At 42.0% G+C, this 25,241-nt stretch overlaps 1 protein-coding gene across 1 annotated transcript; it reads right to left on the reverse strand.

Annotated features, from left to right (window-relative positions):
• Positions 1-1,017: 1,017 nt before the first annotated feature.
• mdfi (MyoD family inhibitor) lies at positions 1,018-25,202 on the reverse strand. The gene is made up of 5 exons (XM_079265280.1): positions 24,731-25,202; positions 23,388-23,589; positions 13,287-13,424; positions 6,009-6,359; positions 1,018-5,020 (listed from the first exon to the last, which is right to left on the reverse strand). The coding sequence occupies exons 2-5, from the start codon at positions 23,536-23,538 to the stop codon at positions 4,767-4,769; spliced, it is 894 nt and encodes a 297-aa protein (XP_079121406.1). The 5' UTR covers positions 23,539-23,589; positions 24,731-25,202; the 3' UTR covers positions 1,018-4,766.
• Positions 25,203-25,241: the final 39 nt, after the last annotated feature.

The raw sequence follows: 25,241 nt of genomic DNA on the forward strand, positions 1-25,241 counted from the left end.
CCACTGCTTCTACCACCACTTTATTCAACGCTGCACGTTGGCCATACATGTTATCCTAATTCTATGTTGTTTCGTTTGTTTGTATCAGTATTTCCCTGCACTACCTTATTGTCTGACGTCCCACGATCGTAATAGAGTTAACTACCTACCAAGTATTTAATTAAAGCATTTCAAATTAGCGCCACCTCAACCAGCTGTAACATTTTACATGTTAATGCATTCATAATAATGGTCCAGTAATGTAACGGTATTACCCTGGTTTTTATTTAGCAAATAATACTTTTGTACTTTTACTTCAGGGGAATTTTGAATGCAGGACTTTTACCTGTAATCAAGTATTTCTATAGTATCACCATATTTACCGAAGCAGATTATTTGAATACTTCTTCTCCATTGTAACAAACTGGTTTGTGGAAGAGCAATTCTATCCAGGAAGCAAAGACAAGTCCTGGATAGAATTTCCTTTGCTCAACTATGAATTGAAGAATGAATATAAATGCATCAGAGAGGAGTGAGACACTTCTGTAGTTTAAGTATCCAAACTTAAATCAAGTGCAAAGCATATTTCATGTACGAGGGTAAAGAAAGGACGAGTAAGGAGCAGCCATGAAAACTGATCTCTCCAGCTCAGCATTGGTTTATAAACACATTTCAATTTGTGCACACAGAAAACACAGAAGAAATAGATGAATTTGAGAAGAAAGTTAAGATGAGTGGTAATCATTTTCAGATAGAGTGTATTTGTAATGGATACATTCCTTGCCTTCTTAATAGTTATGAAGGTCAAACGTATAAATATAGTTTAAGCTGCATCTGGAATTTTGGTAATTCAACACTGTCCAGGTGATGTATCAGCAATTTTTTGTTGTTATTAGATTCATTTTATAGAATTGCTACGTGGACATTTTTTTAAGACGCAGTACAACAGGAGTATTTATATAAGCATAATGTAATAAGGCCATAATGTAATAAGCTTGGAGCCTATGTGAAAATGAAGAAAGAATGATACATGTAGCCTGGAGTTCACATTGTTTATTCAGTATTAAACGAAGAGATTTCAATGTGACTTCCAGCACAGCAATTGAAATTGACATAAAACGGGGGTAGTGTAAACAAAATGACATTTTAGTGGACTAGAGTCGAGTTACAATTCAGCTGGGCTCGGATAACGTTCAGAGTACTAGCAGAGGTGGCCAGCCCTTTAAATCAATCTCCAAATTACATCTCATAATAAGAGAATCAATCCATAAAAATCAAGTTAGAAGTTTCTGTGGTCAAGGTAATTCTAACAAAAATACTGATAATACTGTGTGGACAACACTGAGAGTAAACTTGTTTTCTTCCAGTATTTCTATAAGAGCTTGACTGAGTTCAAGAGAAATATTTGGAGATTACACGATGACCTGTCTGGTACAGACACGATATCAAATCCATATCTCCAAACCATCTCCACAATCCAGAGAATGACCTAAATGTATGAAAGTCATTCAACCGGGGATTTTCTACCTCGAGCCAGCGTTCTCCATCTCCAGACCGACCAATCAGTGTTTTCTGTCCCTCCAGACGGCCTCCATTCTCCACAAAGTGTTAGGCACTTCTGTGTATCGACATGAAGTAGTATTTAATGATCAAGTCATAAAATATTATTCCAACATCATGAAATAAAACTCAAATGACGTGTTCACTGTTTTTCAACCCAGACCATATTAAAATGTTGTTTCACGTGATTTATGTTGCGTGGCACAAACTAGCGGTGGTATTGACAGACTTACACCTTTGCTACCCCTCTGACTGCTTTACAGTCCAACAGGACCTGTTGAAAGACCAGGTGAACCTCACAGGATGGTCAAACATGTATACATGTGCTACTGCCAAAAAGAGAGTTGCAAGTCACGCTGTCTCTCACAGGTAGGTTTTTGTTCACTTTATTTCTTCAGTTACATCTGTATTAGAAAACTCAAATCAATTCAACATACCAGAAAGCAACAGACCACATAAAAGCCTGTCAGAGAGCTTTCCATTTCTACAAAACTATTCATTTAGGTTTTTGAAGATTGCCTCTTTGGACTGTGTTTGAGTCCAGTGACAAGCGGCAGAATAATAATCCTGAGACTTGAACTTGGGTGAGCGACTCATAAATGATAGGAAACATCATTTCAGTTGGGTTGAGTAAATAAACAGTGAACCAATTGTTTTCGTTGAAAGAATTAGCAGGTCGGAAACATTTGTCAATATGTATTCATATTTCTGCTCGCCTTAACAAAGTGGTTGGCATGAAATCAAGGTGAAGTGTTTGTCACACCACTGCCGGCTAACAGTGGAGGCCAGTTAGCTGGTGGACTCTGAAGCTAACTAACATTTGTAGGGGTCATTCTTATTTGTAACGATTAACTTCTGTTGTTAACAAACTAGCGTTTTGGGCGACCGTGGCTCGTGGGGTAGAGAGGGTCGTCCGGTAACCGCAAGGTTGGCGGGTCGATCCTTGGCTACGACATGTCCTGTGGCGAAATGTCCCTGAGCAAGACACTGAACCCCCAACTGCTCCTCAGGGGCAGCCCACTGCTCCCTGTATACTAGGGATGTGTTAAATGCAGAGGATACATTTCCCCACTAATAAGGGACAAATAAGGGATTGTTCTTCTTCTGCTTTGGTTTCAAACTAGCAACCCCCACAGAAATGTATCACAGTCCACCCATATTCTTTTTGTGACAAGCCTGGTCTGATGACAGAGAACGTGTCCTTAGATGAAGCAACGCTGTCAAAATCTGCACTTGAAATATGTTGTAAATCTAAACAAATGACATTGTTATTCCATCAATACACAACATTATAAAGTCCAGTTCTCCCTTCATACATCTCTTTATACTGTAAATAAAATTGCATTGTTTTCCAGGGCTCTCCAGGCTTTTGTCTCAGTTTAATTTTGAACATGTGTCAACATTTGAAACACATCCAGTCTGATATAAACTGACATAAAGAGTCATAATATCTTCTCAAGTTGCATTTGTTATTTTCTGAAAACTTGCTTTTCCTGTTTCGGTGTCATCAGGTTCATTTACAGCCTTCGTGTATATTCATATCAACAGTGTTATAGTTCAGCCCTTAAAATAGGGTTTAATCAACCACAGCCACATAAGCAAAGCAAAGACCCTTTAAAGTAAAAGTAATTGTAGGTCTAGAAACTAAAGTCCAGTAAGAGGAAAAAACTCTTTGGTATTTCCAAGAGAAAGAGGATTGCACAAACAGCATTGGATCAGAGAGGAGAGATTTGTACCAAGTCATTTTAAAATGCACAACAGATCTAGGTGTCATCTCAAGAGGTATTGGGTTGGAGAAGGTATGCATCTGAGCATACGAGAGTGCGGTCCTGTTATCAAAAGCGTACCATTAACACTACGAGCATATGGATCTATCTTAGTGTGGTGTCGTGAGATTTTCACTCAAGGAATTAAATTAGTTGAGCAATGTCTGCTTCACAGAGAGCCCGGCGAAACCCGATAACACAGAAATGTGATTTTCACATTAGAGGAGAAATGCAAATATCTGAACTAAAATCTACAAAACAAGGATTAATAGAGATTTGGGAAAGGCGAGGAATCTACTTGAAAATTCAGGCCTTAAGCTAAGCCAAGGCCATTTGTTCACATAGCAAGAACGACAAAGAAAAATGAAACGTATTAAAAAAGAGATGATGACTTCCAATCCTCTACCAGTCCCGTCACCAGCTCTGACGAGGAGGAATTCACTGAATACAGCCGAAGCCCCTCAAAATCAACAATGTCAAAGTAAACAAGATGTGAAACAATAAACGAGGAGAGACCTTTGATTAAGAACTCTCTCCCTTCACATGTTAAGAGTAGAGAATCTGTCCATGACAGATGCTATCAACCATTCACTCTGATGTCCGTCACCTACAGTACTTATAGAATTGGACCCATCTTCAGGCTGCTGCACGACGCTCTCATGATTTGTCTCTGAATAAGTCTGTTAAGTGAGATCATATGAACAAAAGAAATGTGTGTGTAATATTGCCACAAGCCACCATTCATGTTTCCTCTATTTTGAACGTTGCAACAAGAACAAGCGGTGGATTCAACATCCTTCTGTAAGTGTGTGTGTGTGTGTGTGTGTGTGTCACAAAGGCCACTGTATGCAATCAAACTGGAAGACTTTAACCTTGCCAAGGACAGGAGGACAGACTACATTTCTACTGAGATCTGAGAGTCCATTTTCCCATTATGCTGCCGTTCTTATCTACAGAAACACTAAAATCCGGTTAAATGGAGCCATTCTCTCATTTGGAGGTCATTTTTCATGCTTGAAGAACTCCAGTCACTCAGATGGCACAAGGGGCTCCATTGTATTAATAGCTCGTTCTGTGAGGGTCCAAAGGCCCGGTCCGCACAGCCTGGCAGACACTGGTGGACCACAGCTGGAACTCACTCTGCCCCATACATCCAGCTGTGCAGCAATGGACCAACAGCAAAGACAAAGCAGGGAAGCTTCTGTCCTGTCGTTTGATCAATAAAAGAGGGAAGAATTCACCAGTGACTGCTCTCAGCATCTTTTGCCTGGCAAACCTTGTAAGAAACATTGGACATATCGTGGAGCCAACTAGGCCAGGCAATATAGTGCAAACCAAGACTGGATGAAGCACTTCTCAGCTCTGATAAGACACGGGTCAAAGTTGTTCCTGGGCTTGTGGGAGTGTGTAGCTGACATCTACTTTGCCCCCCCCTCCCCCCTGTGGTGGTGGTTGGGGCCCTCAGGAGGAGAAGCAAAGGCTGCAGCACTCCATGCAGATCTCAAGGCAGTCTGCAGACTCACAGCAGGCATCGATGATGCCACAGTCCATGTCACAGGGTAGGTCACAGTCGCCACACTCCTCCGACGCACAGCAGCAGCAGAAGCACGAGTCGTCCCCCGCGCAGGAGCCGCAGGTGGCACAGTCCAGGACGATGTTGCACAGAGTTAGGAACTCACAAAAGAGGCAGGCCAGAATACAGTGAACACAGCAGTCTGGAGAGAGAGAGAGAGACACAGAGTGAGTTTCTTAACATGAACAATTCCTGATTATATTCTGGAACCATTTTGTGTTCTAATCTGTTTTTCTTTTTCTCCTTTATGCAATATTTTCCTTCTCTATATGCTTTGGATACATGAACAAATGTACATGTCATGGCAATAAAGCAAATTGAAAAAAAAAAATGAAACTGAGTTTGTCAGAAATAGTTTGGCAATGCAGTCATTATGATCTGTCAGAAATCATGACACATGATTAGTTTCCTTCAGTGCCAGGCAAGAGTGTAAGGACATCCAGTCCCGATGGCATTTAATAGGGAATAAAACATGTCTGGTGGTAATAAGCCTGTTATCTTTACCTCTCAGCTCCACCACAGAAACACCCTCTTCTTTGTTGAGCTCTCGGTGTCAGTATTAGTCACGTAGAAGACATGCCCAGTCGGCACTTTTAAGAATTAGTGAAAAGAAAAGGTGGCCCCTTTCACCATATAACAGTTACCTTGAGTTGTAAATGATAACTTTCAACTATTTGGAGCCATGAATCTAGCCTACTTACTTTCAAAGATAAAAAAAAGTTGATATAACCACTCAAGCCATGACAGGAGGTGGATGAACGAACCTGCATTTCAAAGCAGGAATGGTTGAAGGAATGACAAGGTGAACAGATTTAGATTTTTTCCATCCTGATGAATTTCTCTTTTGTTTTTTGATTCATATTTTTTCAGTTGGCATTTACAGTTCGTAAAGATTCATGAATATAATGTTGAGAGGGTTAAAATACACATACGTTGCTGCTTTTGCAATATGTCCATCAATGCTAATTACATTTCCCTTTCGTCCTTGAATTACAAAAAAATAAATCATTTTTTATCTCTATCCCGATCCTCTGACAAGACATGTGGAATAAAACTTCAATGTTGAACCATGCTACCTATCCCTCCCTCTCCTGCTGCCTCCAGCCCCTCCGTCGGTTTCTGCCTCTCACCGTGCTGTGCTTCTGTGGGAAGCTGAGAGTTGTTGCTCTTGGAGCTGCTCTTGCTTCTCTTGCTGCTCTGGGAGGTGATGGAGGGGTTGGACCGTAATTTCTTGGTGTGTTTGGGTCCCGCTGAAGAGGACGAGGAGGTGGATGAGCCGCCTCTCGGGAGGGAACCGAGCTTAGGCTGCTCACGAGGGCCTCCGTTCCTGACCCCGTTGGACTGGAGGGTGTGCGTGTGATGCGTACAGTGTGTGTGAGAGGAGTGTGTGTGGTGCTTGGGTCCGTTGCGTAGTTTGCTGCTGGGCTGTGTCCGACATGGCTGGGTATGGTGGCTGGCCGTGGATCTGGCTGCTGGTTGAGCTGGAGAGGGACAAAAGGACATCCATTTACAATAAGCTGTGGACAATAAGCATTTTCAAAATGAATACAAATAAATTCAGTTTATATATATATACAGTATATACACTGAAAGCACTGTTGGTTGCAAGAAATCCCCTTTCAAAAGCAATTTCAATTTACATGGCTGACAAAACCTGCAGTCCTCTTTTTGTGAAAAAAATGTGTTCTGAAGTTCAGCTGAAGCCAAAATGAAGCCTCAGCCGTCTGAGTGAGTCAAATCAAATGGGTGTCATCCAAAGTTAATGTCTTCCTGCTACCAAAGCCCTTCCTGAGTGCAGTGTAGGGACAGACTGAAAGACGGTCACTATGGAAGATATCTGCTTGATTTGTCGAAATCAGACCGCAGATGTTAGCTTTGGCTGCACTATGGAATACATCTTTACACAGAAATAGTGGATTTTACCGATTTCGCCCTGAGAGCATGCACAGGTTTTAATCTTGGCTCAATATACCACTTGGTATATTTTACCCCTAATCGAGTACTATTCAGCAAGACAGATGGAGGCAGAAAAGCACACCTTCGCTGCCAAACAAAACACACACCTTGAAAAGAAGAATAAAATGGAGGCCTGCTTTATATATGTTATTGTAGTATTTAATACCACCCTATTGAGGCCTAACATATTTTCTTGACTTGAAAGCATCTGGTGTCAAGAGGTGTGGTGAGAATTAACAGGGCAGGGGAGAGCACAACAGAGAGAGTGGTCCTGAGCTCTGGAAACACGGCTGGCAATAAAAGCGTCCGTTCGATAACCACTCTGAGACAGATAACCCATCCAGGCCTGTTTTGATTGGCCGATAGCCGTGGTCAAACAACCAATCCAGTGTTATTAAAGATTCTTTCATTCAGCGTTTTCTAACGTTGCTCCAGATGTTTGGCAGGCTGCAGGGCCAGTGTGTGTGTGTGTGTGTGTGTTCATGTGCATTGGTGTGTAATGCTTTCTCCTCTAAAGTATGTCAAAAGTCAATACCTAATGCTCTCCTGTGTTATGTCTCCCTCTCTTTCTCCTTCACTAACTTCATCTCCTCCTTTTCTGTCTCTCTGTCTTATTGCTCTCTTTTAGCCTTTTGCACAATACTGTATTTTAACACTCTGAGCTGGCCGGGATACAGCTCGGCAAGAGAAGAAGGGGATTAGAGAGAGGGGAGGGAAACTGTGCACAATTTCTCAGTATTCCCTCTAGGGCTGTATTGTCCGGGGGATTGTGAGTGGTTGAGAAATTCATACTTCTTGTGCGTTTGTGGTGTGTGTGTGTGTGTGTGTGTGTGTGTGTGCGTGAGTGTATGAACACAGTACATAGGCGGATCTGGCAGGCAAACAGACAGACAGCCAGAGAGAGACGGGGAGTCAGGACTGTCTCCAAACAGAGCTTGAGGTTAGGCCCACTCACACACAAATGTATGCACGCAAGGACACGTGCGGACACACACTCATGCACATGCACACACTGAAAAAACACAAGGTCCCTTTGTCTGAGATCAAGAAAGCAGGCTAAGGGAGAGCGATTGAGTGAGAAAGAGAGAAAACAAAGTTGAAGAAATGGCTTGCTGCTTGTGCATATGTGGACCAGGAGGAAGCATGGGTGTGACTCATGAACACAATGATTCAGCAGTGGGAGCGAGTTAAAAATAACAGCAAATAAAGAGCCAAATGACTGTGTGATTAACATGATGAGACTGGGAAACCGCAGAGCGTGCATGTGTGACGCTAACCAGCAGCGTTGGCCACTGGGGGTGCTGCGACCTCTAAGGTGTGTGTGTGTGCACGTGGAGGTCTGTGCAGATGTGTTGAGCTGGTGAGCGAGCCTGAGTGAGTCACCATCAGTTGAATGCAACAGCGCACACATCCTCATTCACACACCCTCCACACCTCTTCTTTCTCTCCTTTGCGTCTCTCAGATACCCTGTACTTACACACCTCCCTCCCAGACAAGAGATCTGTCTGTCTGTCTGTCTGTCTGTCTGTCTGTCTGTCTGTCTGTCTGTCTGTCTGTCTGTCTGTCTGTCTGTCTGTCTGTCTCTCTCTCTTATCCTCTGCTGGAATGAGTCACCAGAATGACTATGAACTCTGTCTCTATTCCAGCTGCTTTATCCCACCGTCTCCTCTGGTGCAGTTTGTCTGTCTATGTAGGTCAACGTGTTAAAATGTCTAAACTATAGACTATAGACTGTGAGATCAGTCAAAAAAAAAAGCAAAAATGCACATACAGGCTTTTTTTTGTTGCTTTTTTGCCTTATTAAGCACAACAGATGCAAAGTATCTGGCTGTTCAATCAAATATTTCCTACTCACTCTCAACACTGAAGCAAATTCTGATTTTCTGCAGTGTAATTGTTTAGTCACTGAGGATATATGCCATTAATGATGACGTAGGCTTGGCTTGATTGGCGTAGTTTCACAATATTTGCATATTTCAAAATCCTCTCACCATTTTAAAGTGCCTTTAAAACATGTTGTCAGCCCGGTCTCCCAGAAACCTCTCACCCACTGACTCCCTTCTGGGAGAGCAGCGTTGTTTTTATTTGTGGGCCAAAAGTGTCAACTACTAAAACGGTGAGAATGGGAAAATTATACGTTGCTGCTGTATAATGTTGTTTAAAACCATTTCCAATTAGATTTTCCCACATTTTGGCTGCTACATGTATACAGCGCTCCAACCAACACTACAGCGTTAATGAGGTTTGTTTGAACTCACTATATTGAAAAAGTAGTATGATTCAGTTCAGTCAGATGTACTAGACTGCGACTTCAAAATTAGGTGTGAGCAAGACAACATTGTGACTCACAATATCCCATCATTCAAATGAAGACGACAACGTTTTAGAGAGTACCTCTGTTAAGGTTCTTACGACAACATTTATGACGTCCACGTGATCTTAATGAACTGCTGTTGTCAGTGGTGCTGCTACGTTTACTGTATGTGTTTGTGTTATTTGTGCTGCCAGGTTAAAGATACCAAAGCCCAGAGAGCTGTACTTCTAGCAAAGTGGAGACACAAAATCCAAACGTTAAGTATCGATCCTCATAATTACAAACAACCCGACACTAAAACTAACTGAATCAACCATTAAATGGAAGGTGTATAAACCACAAATTGACAGCGTAATATGCACATTACATTCACCTGTAAAGTGTTTACATACAACAGCCTAAATATGATTAAACTAGCTCAGAATTCAAGGGGTCGACGTTTCCTGATGTGTTCGTCTTTACACATGTTTGCGGAATAAATCGCAGACAGAACACAGCTGTGCATGGGCATTCGTCTTTTGTTTTGAAAGTACATTCCTTTGTTTCTGTGTTTGCATGAAAACATGGAATATGACATGAGCCGATGCAAAACAACAACGGGCCCAATACCCAGAGATTCTGGAAGAAAACTTTTTTCTTGTGGTTTTTAGACATTCAGAAACACTATCTCTTCCCTTTAACCCAGCGGTTGGAAAATCACCTAAATTCCCCTTTTGTTGCAACATTTGACTCGCTTCCGTGAACTTGTCGTTAAAAATGAATGGAAAAAGTGTGCAAATATTTCAAGAAGAGGGTTTGGCCTATATGTTGAATAAAAGACGGAAAAAAACCAGCGGATTTGCGACAACAACACAGCAACACTCATCTTTGAACCTGAGACATCAACCAACCACCTCATTCACAATTGACCCCTGTGACATCACTACCCACAGTGTGCCACTATTATATGTCCATGACAGAACATGTAAATGATGTGTGTATGTGTTTACATGTGACACAGAAAAAGATACAGCCGAGACTGACAAAAGAGGAAAGAGAGAATTAAAGCAGAGGAGCAGTTTCAGCACACTGACCGGTCTCTAATTAAAGGCGATATCACAGTCCTGGTAGATTTTCCAGCAACAACACACTGCACACTGCACACTCCTCCCCTTTCACGACAAGATAATAACAAACAGCATTCCGCTTGCACCCACGTCCATGTCCTCATTCGCTGAATAAAGGACTGTCTTCTCTCTGGTCCATGTTAAGGTCTCATTTAGTGAAGATATTTCAAATTGAAGTGCAAGTGTCATAAATGCTACTGTGATCTTGTCAGTGATGAATTACATGCTTCATTGGTTTCTCGTGAGTCCAAAAGCGTGTGAGCAGTTAAACATCTGTGAACATGTGTGACTGTGACGACAAAGACGACAGTGGATTCATGGCATCACTGTCAGGGAGTGTGTGTGTGTGTGTGTGTTTGACTCAGGTCATAGCACACACACTCACATCTGTTAACACCTCTCCGTGCACATTGTTCTCAGGCAGCTTGTCACAGGCCCAGGGCCAACACATACTATAGCTCTGATGTCATCACTGCGAGACAGAGAATGAGGCGATTTTCTGTTTTTGCTTCTGTTTCCTCACCCTCTCACTCGCACACGCACGTGCACATGTGCCACGCAGACACCCATGACCTCACCACAGACTTGCATCACAGCTATTTTGCAACATCTCCACGCAGATCATCAAGCCAGGGGAACAGATTGATGATTGATTGATTGGTTGCTGATGATGACACAGGACATATGTAAACTGCATTCAGACTGATAGTCGCTTGTGAGATTCACAGAAGACACAAAGCAACTCGCACACGCAAAAAGGCAGAGACAAACACATAACTATGGAGACGAGCAGGGATATGCTGCATATTCACCGGAGACAGTTTAGAACTTTCACTGTTTACTTCATGGTTCAAGTCCTGTGAACGCATGTGTGATTGTGTAAGTTGTAGAAGGATGCTATGGATGAAGGGAGGAGGCACATGAAGGCAAATGGAAAGCCAGTGAGGACTGGTGTTCGTGGCGGTACATTTTGTCCAAGCCTGCTGTAGTTGCATAACCCTCTCTGCACAGCACATGCTGGTGGGTTTCATAGGTTTTATTGGGATGTAAAATAAGGCAGGGAGAGAACGCCAGACAGAAAATCTAATTTCAGCTTGGGCCTGAAGAGTAGACAAACAGCATACAGGACAGGTAGAGGAACAGACACAGACAGCGTACACTCACACACCTACTCAAAACACACTCAATTCACCTCCTTATTCATTTCCTGACTGAACTGCTGGTTATTCAGTTACTGCAAACTAGCTATTACCATGGGGCAGGTTTGTGTGTTTGTGAATGTCACCCATGGCAGGGCCTGGAGTCCAGGAAGAAAAGCTTGTAGTTTTATAACACTTGCTCAGATTACAGGTTACTCAACGCTCTTTTCCTCCTGTCATTCACTTACACTACCCCTCCTTTTCTGTGAATGACAGGAAGGGCACATTTAGACCACTGTATGGCATTGGGATTTTCTTAACGGTGGCCAAGCATCCAGACAACTTAGCTAACGGTTTGCGGGTGTTTATTATTGCGAAGCTCGGTCATCTAAGTGAATAAATTACATAGTAGAACCAGTTCGAACATTAGGTTGCGATTCTACTCATTTCAAACTGGAATGAAAGCAAGGAAAATATATGTGGCGGGGTAAAGACATAGCGTACTTGCGTAACCTTTGGCTTTGCTACAGAGAGTTGGAGCAACTGCACGTCAAAGAGAGTCTCTCTGGCTGAAACATAACTGTGGGACTAGTAATATGAGGGAGTGAAATGGGTGGTGGCGGTTAGTGATATGACTCTGGAAGGAGAACTTCCAGGTGTTGTGACGGTCCTCGCCAGCAAATTAGGGTGGAGTGTAATGACTGGACAGCTGGGGATTTTGGGAAGTAGTTTAGACTTGGACAGCTGAATGTAAATAAAACACACACAATTTGAGACACTGCAATTTTCTTCCTTCAATACAACAGCCAACTTACAGTGGTGCTTTCTTAAGGCAATTGGAAATGTTTTTGGAGAGGATTGGTCAGAAAACAGCATCACAGATGAAAGAATTAGAGCGTACAACTTCTGGTTTCTGTCACAGAAGAAAGAAAAACTCAATAAAACTCACATCGACAAAAAAACTCAGCCCCAAAAAAAACATCCTTAAATGTATGTTGTGTGGTTTAGTTCATATGTCTAGACAGGGATTGTAATTGTTTTACAGAATGATATAACAGTGATGTTTGTTTAACATATTAGTTTAAAGCAACCTTCAACAAACACCATTTCCAATAAGACTGTCGTGGGTTAAACATGAAAAGAGTTGAGTGGTGAGCTATTCCAATAAACGGAGAGGGACAAATTGCAGGGACGTATTTCTTTCCATTATCTTTATAATTTCTCCTTCATTGTATTCATATACAGTAGAGAGGTGACAGAAGACGAAGATGAGGAGTGAGAGGTATGGATGACGTGTGACAGCGGTCCCCGACTAGGATCAAGGATGTTGTGATAACTTGGTTGCCATCTTAAACCTCTAGGCCCCAGAAATTATGGCTAATACGTTGGAAAAATGCCACTAGTAACATGAATGTGGGTGGATATCATGGATCAGGAATGGCTGTGCTGGAAAAATACGATTTTTATGAGAAGCACGTGCTGTACTCATCTGCCGTTTCTTAGAATATAGATAGAAAAAGATGTCCAATGAACCCGAAACAAGTAAATTCCACAGCGCCAGCCAGACAGAGAGCACAATGCAGAATAAAGAGCAAAAGAGGAGGAAATATGTTTCATTTCAAGTTTGAATATTTGGGTGCTTGTGTTCAGAAATCAGAAACTTAACCTACTTAGCTGACAATGTAAATATTTCTCTCTGTGTGTATGATTACCTGACCTATGTCTTCAGGGTGTACAAATGTATTTGTTTAAGGTCAGGACAATGTGACTCATCAGACCAGTGATCGGTAATGGAAACAAAACTCTTACCAGCTTCGCAGAGTGTGTGTCTCCATATGTGTGTGTGTGTGTGTGTGGGTGTGTGTGTGTGTGTGAGGGTGCTATTTACTCACATGTGATGCTCTTGCTGGGTGTTGTAAGCTCAGAGTGTGAGAGGATTCTGCTCCACTTGTCTCCATCATCGCCTTGCAACCTGTCTGGGGTGCCATTCAACCTCAATATGAGGGGCTCAGTATAGGTGTGGGCCACATCTAAAAAACACAACACATTTACATATACAATTAAAAAAGAGTTTTCCGTAAGACCACAAAGTTTGTTTTTAAGGTTTTGGGGTTCAGGTGTTCCTGAGTGCGTAGCTTCTCTCCTTGATGATATTATCAGGTACCAGCAGCAAGCTGTTTCCCCACTCCCAAACTTATCTACTCCCATGTCATTTCCCATCCACTATCACTGAATTCATTTAAACAGAGTGGTTCTGCTGACTTCAACAAAGCAGAAGATTTTGTCTGTATGTGTGCGCTCTGTCCTGAACTCGCATCTGGAAGCAGTTAAATCCAACCCCTCGGGACTGTTTCGGGGTCTATGTGTATGCTTGTGAAAGCTGAAATCTGTGTGGGTCTACGCGTGCGCGGCGATGACTGAGAGTGGATGTATGTGCGTTCAAAATGAACACATGAGAGAACGTACACATAATATACAGTAAATACATGTCTGGGTGTGTTATGTGTTCACCGGTACCATGCAGAGCTCTGATGAAGCTGTTATTATGCACACATGTACATACATACATACATACACACCACACAGAGGCCTTCAAAGCAGGGCAGGCTTGGGCCTCTGAGAGGTGCAGATTCATTCCTGGGCAAATGGGAGCCAGCTGGGTTTGATAAACACACACACACACACAAACCAAACCGCGTCCTGTGCGTGGACTCAACACTTCCCGGCTATGTTTATTTACTCTATCTACTCTCGCTCACTTCTCTATCTGTCCTCTCTTTCCTGTCCCCTGCCTCTCGCACTCTTCGCCTCCGGTTCACGTTCACTCCTCACTCATACGAATGAATTCCTTCACATATTTGGCATAACTCCAGAGATTAATTCCCACTTGTACAGCTAAATACAGCTGTATAATGTTAAAGGTAGCAAAGGTAGCTCAGCTGTAGACAGAGTGCTTTGTGTGAGGTGAAAGAAAAGAGGTAAAACTTAAAAACTAAAAAGTGATTTCTGGGAATGAGATGAGTAGTTGATAGTATCCAGTTATCTGGTTCTGGTGTAGTGTTTGTCCAAACATAACCACTGTACAGTATTCATCATATGCATTGAAACACTTTGCTTTACTTATTTAGTCTTTAATACCATCAAGGTAAGCTGATCATCAGCTGATCTCAGAATGCAAGAACAAATGAATCCACATGGCAGAGCTGTCTCTTTAAATGAAGCTGAAATGCCAAGACACATATTTCACTCACAACTGCGCTTTAAATAAACTGAAAAGAGAACCAGTTTAGTTCCTATTTACTAAGATATCACACATGTTCAACATTCTAGGGCTGAGCAATATATTAACAGTTAGGGTCTTTCCTATATACAAATGACAGGATTCTCACTCTGTATTGAGATGTTGTGTCAGTTGCAGCAACAATTTTTGATTTTTTTTGATTTCCCTGTAAAACACACATACACAGAAACAAAAATAGTCAAAAATATTTGACTCTATGAGATGGGCATGAGTTTTACTGGTTATAATGTTACGTTTTAACACGGAAGACAATATATACTCAACCTACTTCAGAAGAACTAAATAAATCCCCCAGAATACTTATCACGATGCTGAAAAGGAGGTTTTTATAGAACGGATGACAGCTGTATGTTTTGTTCACTTATTGTAACAACGACTTACTACCAGTAAGTTACGTCAGACTGAGTCAATGACGGTGATACAGTGAAGCCTCGCCACATGTTTCCAGTGAATTCCATTGTACAGTAGCTGTTTGTGTGCCGCGTGTATTGTGTGTCTGTTTGTAATGTCGTATATTGCTGAAGCAGTGAACCCAGAACCAAAACAGGATGAGGCTATAAACCCCCTTAGCCTGTCTGAATCAACACTATCTTTATTTTCTTCGAAAACAAAGTATATCAAAGCCACTGGTATGAATCACTTGGTTATGTAAGGTGGTCTAACGTTGATGAAGAGGAACATTGTTTTGAGCATTGGAGGATTTGTGTTTGCCTTTACTTCCATGAGTTTATGAGTTTGTGTGTGTGTGTGTGTGTGTGTCCATTAGCGGGCATTTTTGTGTGTAATGGGATCTCTGTGCGTGTGAAGTTGGAAGAGACGTAACATGGCCTGAAGGGACGGGAAGTGCTTCCTGCTCTTCCGTTCTATTAGATGATGGTACACAAACCACACACACATACCTGTACACACACACACACACACACACACACACACACACACACACACACACACACACACACACACACATAAAGCACATGTACTTATACTCCAATGTTACCTTCCTACATGTAGTACCAGCTCTCTCCACACACACACACACACACATGCTTGTCTCTTGCACGTGGAAGTATTCCTAAGGCCCATGTTGTATCCATTCGTCTCAATCAGCCAGCTTCAGATAGGAAAGCCACTAGTGAGAACGTTTGCCCTCAACGCAGCCAAATGTCTATTTTAGAGATGTGCGTGAGTACTATAGGTTGTGCATGTCACTGGCAAGCAGTGTACATGTCTGTCTATCACACATCCATTCACCCATCCGTCATTATTTTACTTTTTTGTAATTACTTTGGATAACACGTAAAAAGTTTTCAAAAAAGATGTATGCAAAAAAGACAATATTTGTAAAATGCCAAAGGCCCAGCAAGCCAGCCAGCCATACATTTAGTCATGTATTTTTGATTTTCTGTTTAAATATTCCTAAAATCAGTCATCAATTAGCTCATTAGTTACCTATAAACGCCCATTGTTCTATGCAGCTGGTATCCATTTATCAAAATATTGAGGGTATTTCACTATGTGCTGGCGGGCAACAATTGACTTTAATGACAGAAGACAGTTGGCAGGTTTTTGAAAAAAATCGAGATCATAAATATAATTCAAACAAAAAGCGCTTCAGGTGGCATTTAACAGTTGTACTCATCTGCTTTCCCATATTGTTTTCGTCCCATTCCGTGGAAGCTGCTTTTGGGGGCAATTATGTCATTATCAAAGCCACACGAGAGGCCAGCGTAAGCAAACTACAGGAAAGAAAAGGATGGTATTCTTCAGTGTATGAGGTTCATGACTACACAACTAACCATTTTAAGAAGAATACGTCATGACTACATCTGAGAAACACATATTTAGCTACGCTAGCACACAGTCGTGCAAACTCCTTGGAAGTGTGACAGAAGTCTGTATCGCTGCCCTTGTTGGAAAAGTACATGTAAAAGATATGCAATAAATACATATTCTACACCAAGTATCTCAACATCTGTTTCACACCTGCACATGCTTACTGAGTATGTGTTCAATCATCTGGTCAGCTGAAGCACTTCTTCAGTACAGTAGTCTGTTATGTATTCTCATGTATACTCTTGCTGCCAATGGAGCACGATGGGTTAAAAGTATGTCGATCTTGTGATTCAAGAACGTTCCCTCTGTAAACGTTCAAAACCACGATTGTTGGAGCTAAGCACATCCCCACTAACCTCCTTGTGCCATCCAAGCAGGCCTTTAACCAATTGTATGTTGGCATCAGCATCAAACCACCAAACCGCTCAACCTCAGAGCCATTTTTTAGATCTGAGAAAGATGAGCCTCTAATTCAAATCAGACCAGAGCAATCAAGAGCCGCTGAGGAGATCTGGCTGTGTGTTTACACGTGTGGGTGAGGATGTGTATTTGTTTTTGGATGCTTGGCTGTGTGTGTGTGTGTGTGTGTGTGTGTGTGTGTATGTGTGCTTCATGTACGTGCATGTTCATGTGTGTTTATAATTTGGTGTATGTGCACGTGTCAGTTGGCCTGAAGGGGTGATCCAGAGGAATTTCCCGAAACAGTTAACCATTAAAACAAAAACAAATGGATCACAAAGGGCAATGGTTACCATAAACACACACACACACACACACACACACACACACACACACACACACACACACACACACACACACACACACACACACACACACACACACACACAGATCCAGGCTATGTGAGCTGGCAAAGGATGTGACATATCCTGGATCACCTGAAGGAGAGCACAACCTGCTGTTCCTCAGGGTTTGATCTCTGAAAGGTGGGTGCTTCGCTCAGTTTACCTGCTGCCTTTTAAACTACCTCAACCCTGTCTCTACAACTTCACTCGTACTTTCTCAGAGGCACAAACTTCTCATGTGCAGAGTAAAGGAGGTCTCTTAGTTGAGTACATCCCTTTGGCAAAGACATACAGTACATACGCTCCCCCCAGCAAACAGGAGCAAACCAGCATCCAGAGTTTTACAGTGAAACTTCCATTATGCAGCTGGAATGTTAAGCTGCGACTCTGTTTAATGCTGTCAAGATGTCAATATCTGTGTGCAGCGTTTGGTCATACGAATTTAAACTTAACGAACAATTTGGAAATTGATTAATTATGAGTCACTTACTGGTTCTTGATACTGAAATGTGAGCATTAGCGGCTGAACGCTGTGATTGTGATGGGCATTATACGATACACTGAGATAAAAATATAAGATAAATTCAATATTAAAATGATATCATCAAATATATGCTATATTTGATATATATGCAGCATGTGAAATGTACAGTAGACTCACTATACAATAACAAAACAATACCATAAGTATAGATCATGGAATGGAATACAATACTATGATACAGCATATCATATTCAATTATAAAAGCACAATCGCAATCTAAAATAGTATTGTTATTGTCAAAATATGTTTAAAACTCTTGTAATGGCACTAAAACATACATCAAAACTTTATCATTTATTTTGTTAGGAAACAAATATTTTCATTGCATCACAGATAGGACAGGCATCTTTTTTCTTTGAGGGAAAAACAACCAAACAATCTTAAATAAGGTAATCATAAATCATAAGGTCCCTCTGCATGAATAAAGGATTGCGAGTCTCTTCTTTTTTACATAATTCCTGCTGTTTTTATTTTACAATCATCCTCTTTTTTTCACTTCTCCATTAGCGAGCTAGACCGCTTTTTCAATTCATTAATAGACGAAATAATCAATCAATTTATTGTAAAAACAATTCGTCCGGTCGATAATGCAAATGATCATTACAGTTGCAGCCCGACTTAAAGTGCATTATTCAGGCACACACATACATAAATGGGTGGACACCCTGCTGACTCATCGCTAAAAACACAAAGATAGCGATACGAGTTGAGCGAATTGGAAAGAAGATACAATGAGATGAGTTGAAGAGCATCCAAGCACAAAAGAATGTTCAGCAGAGCGGAGATAGTGGAGCCGGCGCAGTAGCCGTTCTCTGGCCAGCGGTAATGACTGGAACTCATTGAAACCACACACAACCGCTGGGGTTCTGACCAGCATGAAGGAAAACACAAAGAGAAGAACACAACTACAGAAACGATGCCTCGACAAATATAAAAACTAAAGAAGAGGCAATTGTTTAGCTGCAATCCAGCCAAAGGTGCACACACACCCACACACACACACACACATTGCACAGAGGGGTTGTGAGAGTGCAGCGCTGGAATATGTCCCAATTCAGAGATTATAGCTGCTGAGAGACTCAAGCTGTGTAAGCTCATTAACGACAAAAACCGTCTACTGTTGAACTGTGGGAATTAAATTGTGTTACTTTGTCTCTGAGAATCCTCTGGTTCCTTAGAAAATATGCTACAGTGCTGCGTTCAACACAAGAAGCCTGAAACACGGACACCGTCATCAGATCTACAAACACACACTGGACGGTGCAAACAGCTTATCCGTCATAAAGAGTAGAGGACAAACAGAACTCTTTCAAAGTACCGTACAGTGGCAAATATACTGTTTGTACCCTGCTCTAACGCACACAATGGCAAGCCGATATTATCGGCAGACATTGCAAACATACTTTAACATGTTGTTAATACTGACTTGTATTATTCTAATTCATCAATATCAGTTTAAACAACAGTATCGCTCAGGCTACATAACCCCTCTTCTTCAACGTGACACTGGAAGAGACAACAACCACACCCTTGAAGTGGTAACCATCTAATCTGTCACTGTAGCAGTATCTGTACAGTAACAGGCCCCTGGCTCAAGTATCTCAACAAGACAGACAGTTTGCTGGCTATTTAGTACGATCACATCATGATGACACTAACTGTCAACAGCATATGACATGGGTTAGGAGGATTTGGGATGTCTCCTCAAGCCAGGAGGTGGTGAGAGTAAGAGAGAGAGAGAGAGAGAGAGAGAGAGAGAGAGAGAGAGAGAGAGAGAGAGAGAGAGAGCGAGAACGCCACCAAAGCAGCAGCAGCAGCAACAGTTTATCATATGTTTGCGAGGTGGTGAAGGAAAAAAAAGCATGCTCATTTTCGTAGTTCAAATATGCTGTAAAAAATGCCTCAAACTGCTCCCAGTTTATTTCTATCTCTGTGAGAAACCAAATTAGACACAAGCCTCAACAAACCTCAGGGACTAAAGAGGGACAAGGAGGCAAATCTGCACGCTGGAATTCAGAGAGAGATAAAATGAATGTCGTTTAGACTGTGATGTAGAGAGTGAATTGTGTAATTTTTATGATAGACACTATAAGAGAGCGCCGGTGTAACTCAGGATAAAGAGACAGCAGCAAGAAGCACCAGGTTTCCAGAGATCATATTACCAAACAAATCCTCATTTTCTGTCTTATAACTGTCAACAAGCTCCAAATAAAACGTTAACCTCCTATAGTTTCAGACACGAATAATAATGCAAGGCATAGTTAGAACCATATTTTTGGTGCAGAGGTATTCAATTAAAATTCAGCGAGGTCCAGTTCAGGATAGTTTCCTCATGCAAAGGTTGGGATCATCACATAACATCTAATTTGTGCTATAATTTAGTCCCATATATATTGAAGTAGCCAACAGTTGTATAAACGTCTGTTCGAGTCAACAACTGGCTGTCAAATCAATAAATAATGTTCACTTGAATAATGTCTGAACAATATTTATTATTACAGATTTCAAATTGAACTGTATTAACTATAAATTATAAATACTCTAATAATAAATAAATGTTCTTCCCTCATTTCAAGTCAAATAAGAGCTGGATAAAAAAACAATACACATATTTGATTGGCCGAGTAGCATGACGTGAGATCGTTTACGACGCATATAATTGGTCGGTGTGTTTCCTTGACCGCTGAACGATGTCCGTAAAGGCTAGAAAAGCTGCGACAGTTAAACTAGAAGGGCTCCAAGAAAAATGTCATATTTCTCAATTATCTATTGGTTATAACTTCAGGGTCCAGATAGAATGGCGTCCGGGGCATCTTTCAAATTGCAACATGAAAACAAGAAAAACTGCTCAGCCCTAATCCAGAGAGTGACAGCAAGACAGATAAAACAGAGACAAAAGCAGGGAAGTAGGGGGGGAAAAGACAGGAAGAGAAAAAATAGAGTGAGAGAGATACCAGTGATGAAAGAGAACGAGGGAATCAGGATGTGGTGGTACAAGAGGCTCCTATATAAGCGATATACATGGGAAAATAGGAACAGAAATATGACAACAGGTGTGGATGACATTTACACAGATGTCCGTGCTTATGTTAGTCAACATACTTGTTTTTTTTAATCTGAAAAACATCAAGTTTTTACAGCTCAAGCAACTGCCATCCATGTCAATGAAAAATGCTGTTGGTGGGACATATATGTCACTTGCTATTGATTCTTTTGGGTAAAATTTGTCCTGGACTTTACAATCAGGAAGTAAACCAGGAAGAAAAAAAGAATGTTCTGGTGGGTGTGCTGGCTAAGCAGCTTTGATTGAAATAAAGGAGTGCCATCTTGGAGCCTGTTATCCCTTTCTAATAAGGCATCCATCAGCGAAAATGGGCAAAAAGATTCAAGCCACAGTTAGATCTATATATGAGCCTGTTGTGTTGTTCCAAAGCCCGGCACTCTGCAGAGGGATGGGTGGGTGGGGGGTGAAGCAGAGCGCTGAAAGCAGGGCCTTGTTGCCCTCAGTGGTAGCCTGACCGATCTTCTCCTCCCCACCCTGGCTCAGCTACCTACCGTCAGCATACACACAAACACTCACACACACAAATTACACCAGTCAGCCAGACAAGCCGTCTAACTTTAGTGGGGGGAAGCCACAGTTGTACTTTGTGTGTTGGCTTCCCGAGGAGCAAGCACAGGTAGAGTCAGCACAGCCACGGGAACATGTTCAGGCACAAGCCTACAGTTTAATAACTGTGACAGTCTTCGCAGAGGTATCACCATTAAATCTGATGCTGTAGTTACACTCATCGTGGTGAACCGCAGTGTGGCGGGGAACACAGATGTGCGTGTGTGGATTCTATGCTTTTGCACATTCAACACAGTAATCAAAATAGATTGGGTTGAGACTTGTCTTTAAAAAACAAACAAACAAAACAAAAACTCCAAATCAACCACTGGAAGTTTTGGTGGCAGGATCCCGTGGAAACAAGCCAATTACCCCACAGGGCAGGGGTATTCACTTCAAATTCAACGAGGTCCAGTTAGAGAGAATTTCCTGATGCAAAGGTCCGGAACATCACAATAATGTGTAACTTGAGCTATGAGTTAGTCCCATATATATTGAAGTAGACAACAGTTGTATTAATGTCTGTATGTAGTCAACAACTGACTGTCAAATCAAATAAAGAAAGTTCAATTGAATAATATCCAAACAATATTTATTGTCAGATTTCAAATTGAACTGGATGAATGATAAATAATACATAATCTACAAATAACTAAATGTTCATCCAGTCCTTACTTAAGTAAGGACTGGATTAAAAAAATGAAATACACAACAGAAAGCTGTATAAAACAAACGTACGAACTGAACTGAATTATCTTTGCCCTGCAGCTTTAAACTCAGTTCATTCAGGGTGAACTGATGTTGATCAAAAAAGCTAGGACATTATGTTCCTCCCATCTTGCAGTAAAGGCTAGAAAAGCTGCGCCGGTTAAAATAAAGGGGGTTCCGTCAAAATGTAATAATTCTCAATTATCTATCGGTTTTAGGTCGTGGTCCATATACAGCGGTGTTTGGGTCCGGACCCGGTCCGCGGTCCACCTATCAGTGACCCCGGCCATAGGGTCTGCACTCTGATCTACAGTCCATGGTGTATTTTTCTCCCTGAATGTTGAGGAAACTTGACTCATTTTGGCTTTAAGGCATAATACTGCCCTGAGTTGGTCCATGTTCCCTCGTTCCCGCCTCAGTGTCAACGCTTACCGTAACCAACCACACAAAGGGGAAGGGTCATGGGGTCATGGGGTCATTCCCCAATTCCCAGGAGTCTCCTTGGGGCCTTTTAAGCGTTCCACAGTGCTGAATTGGTCCTGACCCCTCAGATCATCCAAGGCGGTATGTCCCCCACACAGACCGATCACCTCAGTACACAACTGTTTTTATCCGTCAGTGAGAAGGCCTCTGACTTCATGAGTTGCCATGACATCCACCAAAAACACACAATGATTTTTGGGGGGTTCAGTGGGAGTCACTGGAACTCAGCTTCTGAGTATTAGTAATTATCAGTGTGTAAAGCTTTAAACATAACAATGACTCAAGACTATTCCACAGTGGAAAACTAGCATCAACACACTTTCACAAAGGTGAATAAACTGTTATTTTATTTTGGGGGGTAAGAAGGTCTCCTACAGCTTGTAAAGAAAGGAAAATATGTTGCATCCAGCAACTCACTCATATACTGGCCAACCTTTTACTATAATGAGCTTTACATACATGACTCTCAGAACAAATCTGCCAGCTGCTCTTTTTCATAATAAATGGCTTAATCTCTTTATAACTATTTTCTGAGGTCGTCACGCTTATACAAAGACACACCAAAAAACAACAAAGGAGGTTTAATGGGACTTTGTCGTATAAACATTCGCCTATTCAAGGCTTTTTCAGACCCATCACAGAACTACATACACACCCGAGTTGGAAGAGCAGTTTGTGTAGGTCTGTGTGTTTGTGCAACCTCTTCCTTACCTGGACTAGGACAGGGCTTTGGGTTCGGGCAGCTGTTTGCGCTCTCTTCTGTCGAGGTTGCGTGTGACGTGGGTTGTGGAGCTGGTAGACTGGGGTCCCCCTCATCAGGTGGCTCTGGGGAGATGGCAGGGGCACTCCTCTCCTCATCCATGGGCGTAGGCCTGGCTCTTATGGAAGGAGGTGGAGGGGCCAAGGAGTGAGCCTAAAGCAGAGAGAGGACATCGCCAAAAATATTATTACATTGATGTCATCATGGGTCATGCGAAAGACTTCTCATTATCTTTTTAAATTGAGCAACAAGCCAACTTGCTTCAGAGAAAAAGGTGCAATCAGGCACAACTTGAACCAGCATGAACCGCTTCCAGCTATAGAATCACTAAAGGAGGCTGCTCTAATGAAACAGTGGTATAACAACGGATGTGCCTAATCATAGCCTACTTTTAATTAAAAGTGTTTAAACTCGTTAAACTTGTGTTGTGCAAATAATAACAATATGGAAAGCTAAATATTGTTCATATTAATAAAGTCAAATTTAATAATCCCCCGATGATGATTATATAAAAGCACAAATCTATCATTTAAAATTTTTATTTTTTATGTTGTTTTGGGCCCCAGACTTAGTCCTTACTAAATGGTTGCTAAGCGACATGTAGGTTTAGCTTCCTGTAATGAGGTCACGTGGGTTTCATCTGATACTTTAGATCGGAGACATGCAGAACCAAGCACCCGGGAGGTTCTATTCTCATCATTAACACGGGACTAATTGAGCGTGTCACGTGCCAACGTGTGTTTGGCGCGCGCCAATCCTGCCAGGGAAACTCCGCTGGACAGCTGTTTGCGCGCTCCCGTGGCTTTGCTCCGCACTCGCTGCCCCAAAAACATTCAACTTTAAACTGAGTTTTTTGCGAAAGTGCTCGATGAAGCGAAGTTCACCGAGTTGATAAAAATGTATTCACCCCTAAATAACTACAGTTTTATACTTTTGACGAGGTAAAGAAGTGTAAAGAAATGTCGGGGAAATAGAAACAGACATTGCACCGCACACACCAAACTTCTAGCTGAAATGTGCATCACGTGTACACGTTTAAAATAGTTTATCTTTCAAGAGAAATGTATGCTGAAATTGAAAGTACAATTTGTATATGGGCTACGAAATATTACTGCAAGGTAATAACGGGTGTATTCTGTTTACCTGTATTGCATGTCTGCGCCCCTAAACGAGTCCCTGCTTGCTCACACCGAGCTCAGCTGCAGTGAGGCGATCATTTTTCTGCCTACATTGTGCAGAATAAGTCGCTTTCATCTACAACGACACCACCACAAAACAAACAAAAACTTCTTACCTTCTCTCTGGCTGGGAAACGGTGCAGCCAAACCTTCGGCTAATTCATTCTCTGACCGCTCCAGGTGGACTTCTCGCCCTCGGAGACCCTTTCTGTCCTCTCTATCCCTCCACTATTGTCACCCTACACGACCACCAAATCTCTCTTCGGCTCATGTAGGTGCCCAGAGCTCCCGATTCAATGCATACTTCTCCAGCGAAGATAGTTCTCTCTCCGCCTCCAAAGTTTCTCTCTCCGGCTCGCCCCGTCCTCCAGCAGACCAGATGTTGGGAGGTTTGTGCGTCTCTGCAGGCAGCTCGCAGACTTCTCTTTGTCTGCACTGCAGGTTTTCCTCGCTTTCTATTGTGTTTCTGCAAACAAAGTCAAAATAGGCTACACCACCGTCCCAAACTTCTTAAACTGAGCAGTGAACTACCCGTCCTGTGTAGTCTCGGTCTCTCCCTTCACTCGCGCTGTACTTTGCCTCAGACTTCTGTGCTGCTGCTATTGGACAGGACACTACAGTCAGCAG

Source organism: Melanostigma gelatinosum, assembly GCF_949748355.1.
Source record: "Melanostigma gelatinosum genome assembly, chromosome: 3".
NCBI lineage: Eukaryota > Metazoa > Chordata > Actinopteri > Perciformes > Zoarcidae > Melanostigma > Melanostigma gelatinosum.

Coding starts and splice junctions, on each gene's coding strand:
- mdfi (XM_079265280.1), bottom strand. CDS start 23,538: ATGGATGAGGAGAGGAGTGCCCCTGCCATCTCCCCAGAGCCACCTGAT. Junction 6,360..13,286: donor ACCCAGCAAGAGCATCACAT/GTGAGTAAATAG, acceptor GTCCCTCTCCAG/CTCAACCAGCAGCCAGATCC. Junction 5,021..6,008: donor TCCCACAGAAGCACAGCACG/GTGAGAGGCAGA, acceptor CTCTCTCTCCAG/ACTGCTGTGTTCACTGTATT.